The 20929-nt window shown below is 27.3% G+C and overlaps 1 protein-coding gene across 1 annotated transcript; it reads right to left on the reverse strand.

Moving 5' to 3' along the window:
* Positions 1-19478: 19478 nt before the first annotated feature.
* On the reverse strand, positions 19479-20276 carry LOC105262481 (uncharacterized). Its single transcript, XM_011297622.3, has 3 exons — positions 20162-20276; positions 19941-20080; positions 19479-19872 (listed from the first exon to the last, which is right to left on the reverse strand). Exons 1-3 carry the CDS (start codon positions 20186-20188, stop codon positions 19611-19613), a joined length of 429 nt encoding a protein of 142 aa, XP_011295924.2. The 5' UTR covers positions 20189-20276; the 3' UTR covers positions 19479-19610.
* Positions 20277-20929: the final 653 nt, after the last annotated feature.

Below are 20929 nucleotides of genomic sequence, written 5' to 3' on the forward strand. Positions count from 1 at the left end.
TTAAATCCACGCCTGTTGATACTTTTATAAAAATATTTTTTAAAAAAATCCACGCCTGTTGATTCTTTGAAAACATATTTAAAAAAAAAAAACACGCCTGTTGATAGTTTGAAAAAATATTTTTTAAAAAATCCACGTCTGTTGTTAGTTTGAAAAATATTTTTTTTTAAAATCCACGCCTGTTGATACTTTGAAAAAATATATTTTTTTAAGAATCCACGTCAGTTGCCACTTTGAAAAAATATTTAAAAAAAAACATCCACGTCCTTTAGACATTTAAAAAAATACAATTTCCTAAAAAATCCGATTTCCTTCTAAAAATCTCCGATTTGTTTTAAAAGAACAAAAAAATTTTTCCTACAATCTTAAATAATTAAATTCCATTCCCTCGGTCAAGACAACACCAACAATAAATAAATATCCTTTCGTGATTGTTTATAAATTGTGTACTTACAATGTTTGATTTTTTTCTCTCTTCGAGAGTGGCGGGATTGGTTTGTTCTTTGTGTGTACTGCCCGAGCGAATGCAGCCAGCAATGGCTGGCTGCTACCCTTTTGAATGGCATTTCATGCCATTGCAGGTAAAGGACGAGAAAGGAATTGCAATTTACAAAAAGGGTTTGATATACTACAGCTTCGCATTGAAGTTTATTTTATAGAAAGCCAGAGAGAAAAAAAATAAAAAAAATGTAACAAAGTTGCAGCGGTGGAGGAAGTTAGACTCAAAGGATGATAAAAGTGGTGGCACAGTGGGATAAAGGAAATAAAAGCAAATATTGGTCCTCTCCTGCAGGCTTAATCATTATGCCAAGAATGGCATATCTAGGTACCCAAGAAGCTATTCCATTTCACTGTTATCCTTCTAACGCCCACAAAGCCATTGAAAACTCTTTGTTTGTTTTTCCGCCATAAAAACCGCTCTCTCTCTCTCCATTTTCCCATTATGATAAAGAAAATCCACTCGAACCAGCAGGTACTTACATCTTCTTTGGTTGCTTCCAATAAAGAAGGAGTGTATATTTTTATAAAGTACGTAGATGTATTTTGAAAGCACCTGTACCCGTACCGTGGTGGTGGGAAGATCCTTAAATCCTTTGGTAATCATAAATATTTCACTGATAAGCTCTGAAACAATGATGATATGAATCGTGGAGCTGCTGATGTATCCATTAAGGTGGGTGTGGAGAGGAAGACAAAGGAAGAAGGATAAAAGAGGATAACTTTTCCACGAACCAGAAGAGAAGGATTTACAAAAAGATATGTGTTTTTTCATTGGTTCGATAGGTGAAGCATTTTCAAATAATATTTTTCGGAGTGGATTTTTTAAAAAAATATTTTTTTAATGTTTTTACAGATGTAGATTTTTTAAAAATTATTTTTCTTAAGTTTTAATAGACGTGGATTTTTTAAAAAAATATTTTTTCAAACTACCAACAGGCGTGGATTTTTTAAAAAATATTTTTTCAAGCCATCAAAAGGCGTGGATTTTTAAAAAATATTTTTTCAAAGTATCAATAGACGTGGATTTTTTAAAAAATATTTTTTTTCAATTTACTAGTAGACGATTATTTTTAAAAATATATATTTTTCAAATTTTTAGTAGACGTGAATTTCTTAAAAAAATATTTTTTCAAAGTAGCAACAGACGTGGATTTCTTAAAAAATATTTTTTTCAAAGTAGCAACAGACGTGGATTTCTTAAAAAAATATTTTTTCAAAGTAGCAACAGACTTGGATTTCTTAAAAAAATATTTTTTCAAAGTAGCAACAGACGTGGGTTGTTTAAAAAAATATTTTTGCAAAGTAGCAACAAACGTGGATTTCCTAAAAAAATATCTTTTCGTGGGTTTTTTAAAAAAATATTTTTTCAAAATAACAACAGACCTGGATTTTTAAAAAAATATTTTTTCAAACTAACAGCAGACGTGGCTTTGTTAAAAAATATTTTTCGTAAATTAAAACAGATCTGTATTTTAAAAAAAAAATTCAAACTAACAACAGACGTGGATTTTTTAAAAATTATTTTTTCAAACTAACAACAGACGTGGATTTTTTAAAAATTATTTTTTCAAACTAACAACAGACGTGGATTTCTTAAAAAATATTTTTTTCAAAATAACAACAGGCGTGGATTTTTTAAAAAATATTTTTTTCTAAATAACAACAGACGTAGATTTTTTAAAAAATATTTTTTTCAAAATAACAACAGACGTGGATTTTTTAAAACCTACATTTTTTCAAAATAACAACAGACGTGGATTTTTTAAAAAATATATTTTTTCAAAGTATCAATAAACGTGGATTTTTTATATTTTTTCAAAGTGTTAGTGGACGTGGATTTTTTAAAAAATATTTTTTAAAGTATCAACAGACGTGGATTTTTTAAAAAAATATTTTTTAAATACCAAAAGACGTGGATTTTTTAAAAAATATTTTTTTAAAGAACCAAAAGACGTGGATTTTTTAAAAAAATATTTTTTCAAAGTAGCAACAGACGTGGATTTTTTTAATAATATTTTTTCAAAGTAGCAACTGATGTGGATAATTAAAAATGTTTTTCTAAATAACAATAGACGTGGATTTTTAAAAAAAAAATATTTTTTTTTCAAAATAATAACAGACGTGGATTTTTAAAAAAAAATATTTTTTTTTCAAAATAACAACAGACGTGGATTTTTTCAAAACTAATTTTTCAAAGTATCAACAGGCGTGGATTTTTTAAAAAATATTTTTGCAAAGTATCAACTGATGCGGATTTTTTAAAAAATATTTGTTTCAAAATAACAACAAACGTGGAATTTTTAAAAAATATTTTTTCAAAGTAGCAACAGACGTGGATTTTTTAAAAAATATTTTTTTCAAAGTATCACCAGACGTGGATTTTTTGGAAAATATTTTTTCAAAGTATCAATACACGTGGATTTTTTAAAAAAAATATTTTTTCAAAGTAGCAACAAACGTGGATATTTTTAAAAAATATTTTTTCAAAGTAGCAACAGATGTGGATTTTTTAAAAAATATTTTTTCAAAATAACAGCATACGTGGATTTTTTAAAAAATAATTTTTCAAATAGCAACCGACGTGGATTTTTTATAAAATATTTTTTCAAAGTAGCAACCGACGTGAATTTTTTAAAAAATATTTTTTCAAAGTAGCAACAGGCGTGGATTTTTTAAAAAAATATGTTTTTTTAAAGTAGCAACAGACGCGGATTTTTTTAAAAAATATGTTTTTTTAAAGTATCAAAAGACGTGGAGTTTTTAAAAAATATTTTATTAAAATAACAACAGACATGGATTTTTAAAAAATATTTTTTTAAAATAACAACAGACGTGGATTTTCTAAAAAATATTTTTTTTAAGTAGCAACAGACGTGGATTTTTTAAAAAAATATTTTTAAAGGTATCAATGGACGTAGATTTTTACAAAATATCTTTTCAAAGTAGCAACAGACGTGGATTTTTTAAAAAATATTTTTTTTCAATTTATTAGTAGACGAAGATTTTTAAAAATATGTATTTTTCAAATTTTTAGTAGACGTGGATTTCTTAAAAAAAAATATTTTTTCAAAGTAGCAACAGACGTGGATTTAAAAAAAAATATTTTTTCAAAGTTGCAACAGACGTGGATTTGTTAAAAAATATTATTTGAAAGTAGCAACAGACGTAGATATATAAAAGTATATTTTTTTTCAAAGTATCAACAGACGTGGATTTTTTAAAAAATATTTTTTCAAAGTAGCAACATTCGTAGATTTGTTAAAAAATATAATTTGAAAGTAGCAACAGACGTAGATATTTAAAAGTATATTTTTTTCAAAGTATCAACAGACGTGGATCTGTTAAAAAATACTTTTTCAAAGTAGCAACAGACGTGGATCTGTTAAAAAATATTTTTTTAAAGTAGCAACAGACGTGAATTTTTTAAAAAATAATTTTTTCAAAGTATCAACACGCGGGGATTTTTAAAAAAAATATTTTTTCTAAGTATTACAGATGTGGATTTCTTAAAAAAATATTTTTTCAAAGTAGCAACAGACGTGGATTTCTTAAAAAAATATTTTTTCAAAGTATCAACAGACGTGCATTTTTTAAGAAATATTTTTTCAAAGTAGCCACAGACTTGGATTTATTAAAAAATATTTTTTGGTGTATCAACAGACTTGGCTTTTTTTAAAAAAATATTTTTTCAAAGTGGCAACCGACGTGGATTTTTTAAAAAATATTCTTTCAAAGTAGCAACCGACGTGGTTTTTTTTTAAATATTTTTTCAAAGTAGCAACCGACGGGGATTTTTTAAAAAATATTCTTTCAAAGTAGCAACCGACGTGGTTTTTTTAAAAAATATTTTTTCAAAGTAGCAACCGACGGGGATTTTTTAAAAAATATTTTTTTAAAGTAGCAACAGACGTGGATTTTTTAAAAAAAATATGTTTTTTTTAATGTAGCAACAGACGCGGATTTTTTAAAAAATGTTTTTTTAAAGTAGCAACAGGCGTGGATTTTTTAAAAAATATTTTTTCAAAGGAACAACAGATGTGGATTTTTTTAAAAATATTTTTTGAAGTATCAAAAGACGTGGATATTTTAAAACATATTTTTAGAGGTACCATGAGACTTGTATTTTTCAAATACCTTTTTTTCAATTTTTAAAAAATATATTTTTTCCAAATGTAAACCACGTATACTTCGTTTTTATCATTTTCCTGTCTCCTCTTTTGCTTTCACTTTTCCTTGCCTGGCCTCCTTTTTGTGTGACAAATTAAAATCCCACACCTACACCCCAAAGGCTGCACATCAACTATGTGGGACATTGCATACTTTCAGGCGCATTAAAATCTTGAGCTGTTTATTTCAATGCAGGAAAAGTTTGTCACAAACAACTGCAATTCTTGTTAAATGAAACCAGACCAATGCGTTACCCCCTTCTCCATCTTTCAAGAAAGTCCCCAGGCTAAGAAATCCGCACTTTTTTCAAGAGCAATCGAGAAGAAGAAGAAGAAGAAATATGTGTCATTTATCAACTGTACTAAAAATAAGAATGATAAATTAAAATGAGCAAGTTGTGCTACTCATTTTATGTGTAATGGTGGAGGGCATTAGAGGTTCGACCCGGCCCAGAGAAAATCTAAATTTATTATTCAATTTTTTTTTTACCACCAGTAACTCTAAATTTTGTGAAAAAAATTAAGGAACTTTTTTTTTACATTTTCCAAGTTCCACTCAAATTATGGAGGGTCTTAAAAGTTCGGTCTGCCAAAAATCTAAATTTGTTGTTATTAGAAAATATAAATATATATATATATATATATATATATATATATATATATATATATATATATATATATTTTTTTTTTTTTTTTTTTTTTTTTTTTTTTTGAAACCTCCTTTGATTGTTCCTTGAAATTTCACCTGTTGTCCTTAAAGCCAATTACCACTTGACTTAAGTGATTACCTTTTTTCCTCTTTTTTTTCCTTGCCGAACTTTCTCTCCCAACTTTTTTATGGATAATTTTCATAAAGCTCATTAAAGAGCAATCATGTTTATTTTACTCTCTGGCCACCCTCTCTCTCACACACACACACTCTCCATCCACAAATCCCAAAACTTTTGTCAGTGATTTGAAAAAAGAAAAAAATCAGAATAAAATAAATTTAAATGCGTAACAAAAGTGAAGCCAAAGCAAATCACTTTTTTTCTTTTGCTTTGAGTACTTCAAGAAAATCTTGAAAAAGAAAAATGCAAAATTTCTGTTTTTTTTTTATTGGGGGATGACTTCTTTCATCAACCTTAACGCCTGGATGACATTCGGAGAAATAAAAAAAAATACAAACTTTATTTTTCTTCCCAACAAAAGAATATTTACAACAATAATAACAACAACAACAACAGCAACTCAAATGAGAATGAAAGTTTACTTTAAGGCTTTTTGCTTTTATTATTTATGATTGCATATTTTTTTTTTCTGACATGATACGGCGAGTGAAGTGAAGAAATACTTACTTGCCTTGGGGTTTGACAAATATTTTTGCTGGCCCCAGGTTTTGTTTGAAATGTTTCAAATGAAAGAAAAAGTTTTTTCTTTTTTGTAAATTTTAATAAAAATTCTTCTTCTTCTTTGTCATACATTCTAGGGGAGTTCGTTTTTATGTCAGTGATATAATAAATAATTTATTTTTTCTTCATTATTTTCATTGCAGGTAAGCTGGACAAAGAATGGTGATTACCAGGGTAATGGTAAGCCTGGAAGGACTTGAAATTAAAAAAGTAAAGTGATGTACGGACATGGAAAAAGAAGACTTCTAAACTTCCTGTGGGCATTTTAAAGACTCCAAACCTTTATTGGAAATCGGAACTTTCATAGAAAAAATATTTAAAAAAAACCAAAATCTTAAGACTCCAAAAAAAAAAAAAAAAAAATTAAAGTATCCATTTATTGTTTACAAATTCAATTAATGTTAAAAAAAAGCCATGTATCTAAAATTTAAAATTGAAATTTTTAAATTAAAAAAAAAATAAATTAAATTTAACAACTTAAATTTTAAATATTTAATGATAAAATGTAATTAAAATTTACATTTATATATTTTTTTGAAATAAAAAATTTAAATTTGAAAAAATTTATAAAAATTCTAAAATTTATAAAATTAAAATTTTCAAATTTTAAATTTTGGTTCTTTAATTTTTTTAAATATTTTTTTTTTATTTGTAAATCTGTTGAGGAAACTCTTTGTACCTAGAATTTCAAATTAAATATTAAAACTTAATAGAAATGCAAAATTTAAATTTTTAAATTCAATTAAAAAAAATAAATCTTAAATTTAAATTGTTAAATTTTAAATACTAAATAATAAATAAATAAAATTTAAATATTTAATATTTTATTATTAAATATTTAATTTTATTTATTTATTATTTAGTATTTAAAATTTAAAAATTTAAATTTAAGATGCAAAGTGTTTCTCCGACAGTAAAAATTGAGAATTTTTATTGTTTGGTAGAGATTTTGGATTTTTTGAATATTTTTAATTAAAATTCAAAATTTTAAATTAATATTTTTTAACACAAAATTAAAATTTTTAAAATTTATAAAAATTTATAAATTTTCAAATTTTAAATTATAATTTTTTCAATATTTTTTTTTTTTTTTTTTTGTAAATCTGTTGAGGAAACTCTTTGTACCTAGAATTTCAAATTAAATAATAAAACTAAAAAATGTAATATTTAAATTTTTAAATGCAAATTAAAAAAAAAGTAATGACTGATTGATTGAGAATCAATACCCAGACGAAACTGCTGAAGCAAGCAAATTGAAATATTGTATGGAGATCAGTATTGGTGTGTAGGCATGTGACATGATTGGATTTTAGGAAATTCGTACTAAAAGGGTACTAAAATGTATTCAAAATTTAGTACTTAGTAGAGGACAAACGGAATGAGGTAGAATTCTAAGCTAAAGCCAAGTACTTAGATACGAAGTGATTTTCCTAATATAGTAAACATAAATAAAAAAAATATATTCTTACAAAATAAAATAAATGATGGTTTTCTTGAAACCAAATATTTTTTTCAAAGTAGCAATTGATGTAAATTTACTAAAAAAAAAAATATTTTTTTTTATAATATCAACAGACGTGAATTTTTTAAAAAATATTTTTTAAAGTATCAACAAACGTAGATTTATAAAAAAATTTTTTTCAAAGTATCAACAGACTTGGATTTAAAAAATATATATTTTTCTAAATATCAACAGGCATGGTTTTTTAAAATATTTTTTGAAAGTAGCAATAGACGTGGATTTTTCATAAAATATTTTTTCAAAATATCAACAGGCGTGGATTTTTTAAAAAATATTTTTTCAAAGTATCAACAGACGTGGATTTTTTAAAAAATATTTTTTCGAAGTATCAATAGGCGTGGATTTTCAAAACAAATATTTTTCAAAGTATCAACAGGCGTGGATTCTCAAAAAAATATTTTTCAAAGTATCAACAGGCGTGGATTTTTAAAAAAATATTTTTCAAAGTATCAACAGGCGTGGATTTTTTAAAAAATATTTTTTTCAAAGTATCAACAGGCGTGGATTTTTTAAAAAAATATTTTTTCAAAGTATCAACAGGAGTGGATTTCTTAAAAAATATTTTTTCACATACCACAGACGTGGATTTCTTAAAAAATATTTTTTCACATACCAACAGGCGTGGATTTTTTAAAAAATATTTTTTAAAGTATCAACAAAGGTGGATATTTTAAAACATATTTTTTGGAAGTATCAACAAACGTGGATTTTTTAAAGTATCAACAAACGTGGATTTTTTAAAAAATATTTTTTGGAAGTATCAACAAACGTGGATTTTATTTTTTGGAAGTATCAACAAACGTGGATTTTTTTAAGTATCAACAAACGTGGATTTTTTAAAAAATATTTTTGGAAGTATCAACAAACGTGGATTTTTTTAAGTATCAACAAACGTGGATTTTTTAAAAAATATTTTTTGGAAGTATCAACAAACGTGGATTTTTTTAAGTATCAACAAACGTGGATTTTTTAAAAAATATTTTTTGGAAGTATCAACAAACGTGGATTTTTTAAAAAATATTTTTTAAAGTATCAACAAACGTGCATTTTTTTAAAAATATTTTTTGGAAGTATCAACAGATGTGGGTTTTTAAAAAATTATACTTTTTGAAGTATCAACCGCCGTGGTTTTATAAAAAAAATATTTTTTCAAAGTATCAACAGGCGTGGATTTTTTAAAAAATATTTTTTCCAAATGTCAACAGGCGTGGATTTAAAAAAAAATTTCCAAATATCAACAGGCGTGGATTTTAAAAAAAAATATTTTTTCCAAATATCAACAGGAGTGGATTTAAAAAAAAATTCCAAATATCAACAGGCGTGGATTTAAAAAAAAAATTCCAAATATCAACAGGCGTGGAATTTAAAAAAAATATTTTTTCCAAATATCAACAGGAGTGGATTTAAAAAAAAATTCCAAATATCAACAGGCGTGGATTTAAAAAAAAAATTCCAAATATCAACAGGCGTGGAATTTAAAAAAAATATTTTTTCCAAATATCAACAGGAGTGGATTTAAAAAAAAAATTCCAAATATCAACAGGCGTGGATTTAAAAAAAAATATTTTTCAAGGAGGATTTAAAAAAAAAAATCAAAGTATCAACAAAAAAAATATTTTTCAATATATCAACTGGGGTGGATTTTTAAAAAAATATATTTTTTAAAATATAAACATTCGTGAATTTTGTAAAAAATATTTTTACAAAGTATCACCAGATGTGAATTTTTTAAAAAAAATATTTTTACAAAGTATCACCAGGCGTGAATTTTTTAAAAAATATTTTTTCAAAGTATCAACAAATTTGGATTTTTAAAAAAAATATTTATTTCTAAGCATCAACAGGCGTGGAAATTTAAAAAAAAAAATTTTCTAAAATTCAACAGTCATGAATTTTTAAATAAATATTTTTTTCATGTATCAAGATCAAGTTTTTTTAAATATTTTTTAAATGACTAAAGATGTGGAATATTTAAAAAAAATCAAGGACTAAAAGACGTGAATTTGTTAAAAATATGTTGTCATGGAATCAACGAACATGGGTTTTTTTTCAATATTTTTTTCAAAAAGGAAAAAGACGTGGATTAGTTAAAAAATATTTTTTCAAAGGGGCATGAGATATGGATATGGTTTTTGGAAATGTGTACTATAATTGTTCGAAAAGTTCCAAGTGGTACTACATAGGGTAAACGAGCTCTTAGAACGAATGTAGCATTTTAAGGTGGACTTTTCGCTGACGAAGTAGCAAGCACCTGTCAGTTTGGTATAAAATTTAGTTTAATTCATGCCATATAAAGGTCAATTAAATAAAGGGGAAATCTTTCCAGGAAGTCAGTTGGTATTTGAAAAAAAAAAAATATTTTTTTTTTTTAAAAATCCACATCTGTTCGGTCATTGAAAAAAAATTGCATTCCCCATCTGGCGGTCCTTAAATTTCTCAAATTTCCTATTTTATTATAATTCAATTCATATTAAATCATTAAGCATTGTAAATCCTTGGGGGAAAATTTGGCAAATTATTTTATGGAGTTTTGCTATTTTATACAAAATCCTGATTTGTATGCCTTTTGTATTAAACCCGCAAAAATTATGCAAATTTTATCGGAAAATTCCTTAAGACGATATACAATCTCATTAAATCGACGAATTTACATGTTTGTGGCTAAGAGGCAAAAGAAGAAGAAATATTGTGGTTTTAACAACAACAGGTGTTGTCATAAATAATCAGGTACATTGAGAAAAAATAAATTTAATTTAAAAAAAAAATAATAAAAAAAATTAATAATAAAAGAAAATAAATTATATTCAAAAATATTTTAAATCACCAATTTAAAAAAAGAATTAAAATTTTTCTTAAATTTTCCCCCAATTTCAAAATGTTTTAAAAATTTCCACAATTTTTTTTCTCAGTGTTCTCCCACAAAACCACACTTTCCAAAGGTTGTATGTCTAATTCATAACGCACACACAAATCTATTAATTCGCACACACACACACACACATGTATAGAAATTTTATTTCGTTATATTCATAAATGGAATTGTGCAAATGTCTGTGTATGTGTGTTCGGAAGTTGTTACAACAGTTTATATTTGAGTTCGGTTAACCTCAAACTAGGAGTCGATAGTTACTAAGCTTAACCCCGGAGTCGGAAGTTCTAATGTACATTAATGATGCAAATTTTCGTTAGCTTCGGAATTTATAAAATATATGTTCATATATGTGCACAATGTACTTCATTATCGAAAAATAGCTGGAGAGAAAGGGATATTAAATTGGGGTAGAGGAATTTAAAATTAGCTTCCTTAAAAAATGGAGCACATTCAAATTATACTTAAAAATCGATGATTTTCGATATACCTTATTCATTGCAGAGGCCCTTCTCGTTCCAGATCAAGTAATATTATACAAATATACCAACAATTTCCATAGATATGGCTCTTGGTATATGGACGCGCAAAACATATTAAATATTCCTCAGTATTAGTAACATTGATAATTTTCCTATATCTCTGGTAGTTGATCAGATATCCCATTAACGTAATTTTGGTTTAAAGAAGACATTCGCCTCATTCCAAAACAAGTCACTTGGTAAAAATAAATACAGTACTGCTAATGTAATGGCTCCCTGAAAATGGTAAATAAAATATATTCAAAATTGAAAAATATTGAGTAACATAGATAATTTTCCTATATCTCTGGTAGTTGATCAGATATCACATTAAAAAAATTTTGGTTTAAAGAAGACATTCTCCCCATTCTAAAACAAGTCACTAAGTGAAAATATATACGGTACTGCCAAAGTAATGGCTCCCTGAAAATGGTAAATAAAAAATATTCAAAATTGAAAAATATTGAGTAACATTGATAATTTTCCTATATCTCTGGTAGTTGATCAGATATGCCATTAACATAGTTTTGGTTTAAAGAGAACATTCTTATAATTTCAAAATATGTAATTTTCTTAAAATAAGTGGAATACTTCCAAAGTTATGGCTCCCTGAAAAAAGTAAATAAAAAATTTACATAATTGGCAAAGATTGGGTAACTCTGATATTTTGCCAATATCTCTGTAATTTGATGAAATATTTTAAAACATTTAATTTTGGTTTCTAGTCTAGATTACTATCATCCAAAAAACGATTAACAGTAAACATATGGGGTCCCTACTTCTCAAGTTATGGCCTATAGAATATGTTTGCGGAAAAAATACTTTAAAAATAAATTTTTAAGTAATTGGTTATTTTTGCACATAACTTTCTCAGTTTTTGAGTTATATACGTTTTCACTATTTTGGTTTATTAGTGGAATAGTTCTGATTCCAAAACAAGTCACTTTTCTTAAATATACCTATTACATCAAAAGTTATGACCTATAGAAAATGATGACGACAAAAATGATAAAAACTTAAAAATCTGAGTAGCTGGATATTTGTGCACATAACTTTGGTATTTTATGGGATATATACATTCTGCCAATTTTGGTTTATTGGCAGAACAATTTCCATTCCAAAACAAGTCATTCTATCAAAATATACCAATAAATTTTAAAGTTATGGGCTTTTGAATACGATCATCTAAATAGAAATTAATTTTTTAAAATGTGAGTGCCTGCTTATTTTTGCACATAACTTTGCTGTTTCGTTAGGTATATTAATGACACCTATTTTTGTCAAAGGTAAGATCATTTCCTTTCCAAAACATATTAACTTACAAAAATATATCCACTACTTCCCTAGTTATGGCCTACAGAAAATGTTAGCGGGAAAAATACTAAAAACTTCAAAATTTAGGTAATTCTTTATTTTTACACATAACTTTGGTATTTTGTGGGATATATAAATTTGGACAATTTTGGTTTATTGGCAGAATAGTTCTCATTCCAAAACAAATCACCGTAGCAAAATATACCAATAAATTTTAAAGTTATGGTCTATTGAATACGATTACCTAAAAATATTAATTATTTATGAAATGTGAGTGCCTGCTCATGTTTGCACATAACTTTGCTATTTCGTGAGGTATATTAATAAAATCTATTTTTCTCAAAGGTGAGACCATTTCCTTTCCAAAACATGTACAGTTAGAAAAATATATCCACTACTTCCCTAGTTATGGCTTACAGAAAAATATTTACGAAAAGATACCAATAACTTCAAATTTTAAGTAATTTTTTATTGGAGCACATAACTTTGGTATTTTATGGGATATATAAATTTTGCCAATTTCGGTTTATTGGCAGAATAGTTCCCATTCCAAAACAAATCATTTTATCAAAATATGTCCACAAGGTTTTAAGTTATGGCCTAATGTATATGATTACCAAAAAATATTAATACATTAACAAATTTGAGAATCTGCATATTTTTGCACATAACTTTGCTGTTTCCTGAGATATATTAATTTTGCCTATTGTGAATTCTTGGCGGGACCATTTCCTTCCCAAAACATGCTAGCTTACAAAAATATACCTACTAGTTCCGTAGTTATGACCCATGGAAAATGTTTACGTACAAAATTCTAAACACTTTAAATTTTAAGTAATTAATTATTTTTGCCCATAACTCCTGTAGTTAACGAGAAACAATTATTTCGCCCATTTTGGTCTCTCGGGATGTGATTTCTTCAAAAATAAACAATTTTAAACATGTATTGCAATTACCATTAAAATTAAGAGAAAATGTTTGCTGGGAATTACGAAACTGCCGTTGGCCATATTTGGCAGTTAAGGGATACGTAACGTATGGTAAACGTAATGTTATCGTAATATTCACAATTTAATTATTCTCCTGGCATCGATTAACGGATGCTTAGCCCGGCTGCCAGTTAGTGTCCCTGGTCTATACAATTATTCCGACCTCTTTGCTTGGGTTTCTGGAGTATGACCAAATATGTCCAGTTCAATAACCCTCTAAAATTCCTCCAGCAATTAATTGTGTTGTTGTACATCCTATATTTCATAAAATTAACAAAATGTTGGGAACATGCTCAGTTCAATTCACAATTACAAACAAAATCATGGCATACATTAGGGAGGGGAACTCACAGCTTTAAATCGAATAATTTTAATTTGTTAAAGGAAAAATAAATTAAAAAAAAAAAAAATATTTTTTGTCTTCATTTTTTCTAACAGCACTTTCCCTGAGATTGATTTTGTTCTAAACTTATAATTCTCACTCGAAATTGTTCTCCGAAAAATGTTTCCCCAAGTTTCCGTTTGATCACGTAGTTTCCCTGACTTGGCAACCACCAAAAAAAAGGAAAACCTAAACAAAATTTGCCATTCATTCTTCTTAATCGTATTTTTATGAATTTGAGAAACTAACTTTTCTCTTAAGCATTAATGCCACCATGCCACAACAATTTCAGGAATAGCTTCGTGAAAGTTTCACGTATAAACAGCTTAAAAGAAGTTAGGAAATTAACTTGGCGCAAGAAATTGTGATTAAAATTTGAAAAGAAGATTTCTTCGTTTAGTTTTCGGGGAGGAAGGGGAAATGGGAATTAAAATTAAAATTAGGTGATGGAAAGGTATGCAAAAAAATATTAGGTTATTATAATTTTTATTTTATTATAGAAATAGAAAATATCTCATCAAATGCCAAAGTTTACCAAAATATTCACATTTGCAGCAATTTTAAATTTTTTTGGTAACCATTTTCATCGGGCCAAATCTTTGTAACCAATGCATTTATTCTTGTAAAATAAAATGGAGGGCAATGAGAGACATCTTAACCATAAATCCACAAAATTATGGTAACATATCTCAACAACTTCCAGAGATATGGGTTATAACCTACAAGTACCGAAAACATACCAATTGCCTAAATTTTCTAAGTAACCATATTCTGAATGAAATAACTTTCAAAGTAATCGGTATATTTGTATGCAGTTACTGGCATTTGAATGGCAAACATGTTCACTTAAAACAAAAATAAACTTATGGATATATCTCCATAAATCCCAAAGATATGGGAAAAATACACCAATACTCAAATTTTAAACATTTTCAAAAAATTTTCCGTAAGCATTTTCAATGGGCCATAACTTTGAAAGTAATCGGTAAATTTAGAAAAGGTAAAATGATTTTTAGTGACATATGTGTCAGCTATAAACCGAAAAAATTATAACACAATATCTCGACAAATACCAGAGATATTGTTTACAATTTACATGTACCACAAATTTTTAATTCCTTACATTTTTCAAGTAATCATATATTCGATGTCATAACTTTTAAAGTAATCGGTATATTTGTATGCAGTAACTTGCATTTGAATGGCAAACATCTTCGCTTAAAATCAAAATAAATTTATGGATATATCTCCATAAATCCCAAAGATATGGGAAAAATACACCAATACTAAAAGTTTTAAAATTTTCAAAAATTGTCCGCAAGCATTTTCAGTGGGCCATAACTTTGAAAGTAATTGGTAAATTTAAAAAAATAAAATAGGTTATATTGGTATATGTGTCAGCTATAAACCGAAAAAATAATAATACCATATCGCGAAAGATACCAGAGATATTGATTATAATTTACAAGTACCACAAATTTTTAATTCCTTACATTTTTAAAGTAATCATATACTTGATGTCATAACTATTAAAGTAATCGGTAGAAATTGTTATAATTTCTTGAGTGTAAACAGTTAGCTTCCTTCTGAACCAAAAATATAAATTTATTGGCATACCTCATATAGTACCAGAGATATTATGAAAGAATATTAAAATTTCCGAAATTTTAAAATTTTCAACTTTCCTTGGTAACCATATGCCATGGGCCATAATTTTAAAAAAAATCGGTTAATATAGAAAAAGTAAAATGATTTATAGTCGGATATGTGTCAACCATAATCTGAAAAAAAAAATATAATACGATATCTCGACAAATACCAGAGATATTGTTTATAATTTACAAGTACCACAATTTTTCAATTCCTTACATTTTTCCGGTAATCATATACTCGATGTCATAACTTTTAAAGTAATCGGTACAAATTGCTATAATTTCTCGAGTGTAAACAGTTAGTTTCCTCCTGACCAAAAAATATAAAATTATTGAAATAACTCATATACCACCAGAGATATTGAGATAAATATTACAATTCCGGATATATTGAAATTTTAAATATTTCTTGGTAACCATATTCCATGGGCCATAACTTTAAAAGCAATTGTTAGATTTTCATAAAATAAAATGTGTTAGATTAGGATGTATCTCAGCTACAAATCCAAAAATATATGCAAAAATATCTCACTAAACTCCCGAGATATTCCTAACAATTGACAAGTACCAAAAACTAATCAATTCTTGCCTTTGTCCAGTTATCGTTTTCTCGATACCATAACTTCTTAAGTAAGCGGTAGATTTCAATGCAGTAACTTGAATGTAAACGAGTAACCTCTCACCTAAAAATCGAAATTATTTTTTGGAGATAACTCCGTAAATATAAAAGATGTGGGGTGAAATACGCAAATGCTCGATTTTTTAAAATTGTAGACATTTCTCGCTAACCATGTTCTATGGGCCACTACTTTAAAAGTAACCTATATTTTTTAGTAAAATAAAACGAGTAATACTAGGAGATACCTCAGATATAACTTGAAAAATATATGTTGATATATCTCGTTAAATACCTGAGATATTGATAACAATTGACAAGTGCCAAAAACGACCCAATTCTTATATTTTACCAGTCATCATTTTTTCGATAGCATAGCTACTTAAGTAATTGGCACATTCCAATGCGATAAATTGTATTTGGATGGGAAACATCTCATCTAAAAATCGAAATAATTTTTTGGAGATATCTCAGTAAATATAAAAGATATAAAGAGAAATATACAAATGGTCGAATTTTTAAAAATGTAAACATTTCTCGGTAACCATATTCGATGGACCATAACTTTGAAAGTAATCGATATATTTGCACGAAATAAAATGGGTGTTATTGGCAAACATCTTAACAATAAACCAAAAAGAAGTTCTACAATATCTTATCAAATAACAGAGATATTGACTATAATTCGCCAGAACAAAAAGCTTCCTGTTCTTTACATTTTTTCAGTTATCATATTTTAGATGCCATAACTTCTAAAGTAATCGGTACAATTCTACGACACAACTTGAGTTTCAATAGTTAGCTTCCACGTGGACAGCAAATGTAAACTTATTAAAATACCTCATATAGTACTGGAGATATTAGGGAAATTATAAAAAATCCGAAAATTTAAAAATTGTAAATTTTTTTGGTACCCATATTCTATGGGCCATAACTTTAAAAGTAATCGGAACTTTGGAGTCAAATTAAACGAGTACCAATAAGAAACATATATACTATAAGCGATACAAATTATGTTGAAATATCTCAACAAATACTAGAGATATAGGAAATAATACGCAGCAAAAAAAAATTACCAATTCCCTACATTTTCTCAGTAATCATATTCTTGATGGCATAACTTTTAAAGTAATCAGTATATTTTTATACTTTAACTAGAATTTTAACAGGGAGCATCTTGGGTAAAAACCAAAAAAAAAACTTATGGATATATCTCAGTAAATACCAAAGATATTGAAAGAAATACATAATCGCTTGAATTTTTTAGTTCTGAATATTTTCTCCGCATAGAATTTCGATTGCCCATATCTTAGAAAGTAATCGATATATTTGGGTGCAATAAACAGGATTGTAATAAGATGCATCTGAGCTATAAACTCAAAAAATTATCGTAAAATATCTCACAAAATACCTGAGGTATTGACAAATATTCACACATATTCGAATTAGTCAATTACTTACATTTTCGGGTAATGATATTCACGATACCATAACTTTTAAAGTAATCGGTATATCTCTGCAAAACAAGCGGAATTTTAACGATACTTATTCTCCGTAAAAACAGAAGTAAAAATATAAAAATATCTCAGCGAATGCTAAAGTTATAGGAACAAATAACATAAATTCTCGAAATTTAACATTTTTAAGATTTTTTCGGTACCCATATTCTAAAGGTCATAATTTTGAAAGTACTCCGTTTATTTTTAAATTATAAGTTTCATTAGAATGAGGAATGTCTCTTCTAAAAACAAAAATAAGATATCTGGGTTATCGGAACAATTACCCGAGATATGGGAAAAATATTAAACTTACTTAAACTTTTCCAATGTTGAACATTTTTCCTTTATCATTTTCAGGGGGCCATATTTTCGAAAGTACTCAGACTATTTTTTAAATATAAACTCCAGGGGAATGCGGAATGTCTCTACTATAAACCAAAATAATGTTGGTGGGATATCTGAGCAATTACCCGAGATATGGTTAAAATATTAAACCTACTCAAGCCTTTCAAATGTTAAACATTTTTCCTCTATCATTTTTAGGGAGCCATATTTTCGAAAGTACTCCATCTATTTTAAAACTGTAAACTCCGCTAGAATTAGGAATGTCGCTGCTATAAACCAAAATAACATTGGTGGAATATCTGAGCAATTACCCGAGATATGGGAAAAATATTAAACTTACTTAAACTTTTCCAATGTTGAACATTTTTCCTATATCATTTTCAGGGGGCCATATTTTCGAAAGTACTCAGACGATTTTTTAAATATAAACTTCAGTGGAATGAGGAATGTCTCTGCTATAAACCGAAAAAATATTTTTTCGATATTTGAGAAATTAACCGAGATATCGTCAAAATATTAATCTTACCCAAGTTTTTCGAATGTTGAACATTTTTTCATCTCTCATTTTCAGGAGATCATAATTTCCAAAGTACTCCATTTTTTTTTAAATATAAATTGAATTGGAATGAAGAATGCCTCTGCTATAAATCGAAATAATATTGGCGGGATATCTGATGAATTACCCGAGATATCAGCGAAATATTAATCTTACTCAAGTTTTTCAAATGTTGAACATTTTTCGTCTATAATTATTGGGGGGCCATATTTTCGAAAGTACTCCGTTTATTTATAAAGTGTAAATTGAATTGGAATGAGTATTGTCTTTTATAAACTAAAATTATATTGCTGGGATATCTGATAAAGTACCCGAGATATCGGCAAAACATTAATCTAACTCAAGCCTTTTAAATGTTAACAATTTTTTATCTATCATTTTCAGGGGGTCATAATTTCCAAAGTACCCCATTTATTTTTAAAATATAAAGTCCATAGGAATAGGAAAGCTTCTGCTATAAACCAAAATAATATTGGTGGGATATCTGAGCAATTACCCGAGATATCGTCAAAATATTAATCTTATTTAAGACTTTCAACAGTTAAACATTTTTCCTCTATCATTTTTAGGGGGCCATATTTTCGAAGGTACTCCATTTATATTCAAAATATAAATTCCATAGGAATGAGTAATATCTCTTCCATAAACCGAAAAAATATTGCTGGGATATCTGACAAATTACCCGAGATATCGGCAAAATATTCATATTACTCAATCTTTTTCAATATTGAACATTTTCCCTCTATCATTTTCAGGGGGTCATATTTTTAAACGTACTCAGATTATTTTCAAAATATCAACTCCACTAGAAAGAGGAAGTTCTCTGCTAAAAATAAAAATAATATTGATGGGATATCTAACCAATTACCCGAGATATGGGAAAAATGTCAATGTTGCTTGTGTTAAGGATTTTTGAATATATTTTTTGCGCCCATAGTACAGAGGCCATATCTTTGGAAGTTGTGGGTATATTCATGTTATGTAACTTGATTTGGAACACGGGAGGGACTCCACAATGATCAGCGAATAATAAAACCGATTGATTCTGAAAAAAAAAAACATTTTTTTTAAATCTATAATAAGCAATCATTTTTTTAATTATATTTATTTTACTTTTTTTGTTTCAATATTTTTGTTATTATTATTATTAAAACCTTAATTGTTTTTCACTCTAAAAAACTTATCTATAATCACATTGCACTTAACGATAATTATCTTAACTATGCGGAAGACTACAAAACAAAAAATAAAAATAAAACTAAAAAAAAACAAATTCCATTGATGACTTCAGCCAGTCAAACTTTTCAAATCTCTGGCATTCAAGCGAATGCCAAACGTGATTCCCAAATCGTCGTTGAGGCCTTTGCCGAAACGATACGAGGCCCTATAGCCATTATGGTCCGCCACATAGTTAACCACCAGATTTGAGTTATCCTTGAGGAAATTTGTGGTGATCTCTCCCTTGGTGGTGACAACCGGGGATTCGCCCTCCACAGAGCTGGGTTCCAGAGAAATTACCTCTTTGCGTTCACTGTCCGGCAAGGAGATTCTAAAAATAGATTTGATTCTTTAAAAATATTTGAAAAATTAAACAAAAATGTATGTTTCAAAACTCACTCAAATCCATATTGATTATTCCCCAATGGCTCCAATTGCACCTCCTCCGTCCGTATGCGTCCCAGCTGCAAATCATAATTTTCCGTTTCACTTAAAATCAGGCGATAATTGCCCAAGTTTATGGCAAAAATAAATAAAATCTATAAACAAATTTCGATAAAAAAAAAAAACAAAAATCAATATTTGAAAACAAGAATATTGATTTGAATGTGATTCGACACCTTTAGTTTCATGCCAGACTGCAACATGTTTTCGGATCTCCGCTCGTTCGACAACTAATCGTGTGCACGTCTAACTGCTGCGGTTTGATGCTGGGCGTTTTTGTTGACTATTTTCGATCTCGTTGCCTAAAGAGAGTCAATAAATCATTGATTTTGAAAACGCGGTATGTTTGTTTTGGTTTAGCGGCAATGAAAATAAAAACACTTCAATGAAGGTACGCTATAATGGGTGTATGTGGACATAGAGAGATCGGATTTTTTAAAATATATACAATACGACGTGGATTTTTTAAAAATATTTTTTCCAATTTTCAAAAGACGTGGATTTTTGTAAAAATATTTTTTGCAATTCTAAATTGACGTAGATTTTTTTAAAAATATTTTTCCAATTATCAACAGACGTGGATTTTCTAAAAAATATTTTTTCCAACTATCAGCAGATGTGGATTTTCTAAGAAATATTTTTTTCCAATTATCAACAGACGTGAATTTTCTAAAAGATATTTTTTTCAATTATCAGCAGACGAGGATTTTCTAAAAAATATTTTTTCAATTATCAACAGGCGTGATTTTCTGAAAAAATATTTTTTTCAATTATCAACAGTCGTAGATTTTTTATAAAATGTTTTTCCAATTATCAATAAATGTGGATTATTTAAAAAAATTTTTTTCCAATTTTCAACAGACCTGGATTATTTAAAAAAAAATATTTTTCCAATTATCAACAGACGTGGATTTTCTAAAAAATATTTTTCCAATTATCTATAG

The sequence above is a fragment of the Musca domestica genome, unplaced genomic scaffold, assembly GCF_030504385.1.
Source record: "Musca domestica strain aabys unplaced genomic scaffold, Musca_domestica.polishedcontigs.V.1.1 20, whole genome shotgun sequence".
In the NCBI taxonomy this organism is placed as follows: Eukaryota; Metazoa; Arthropoda; class Insecta; order Diptera; family Muscidae; genus Musca; species Musca domestica.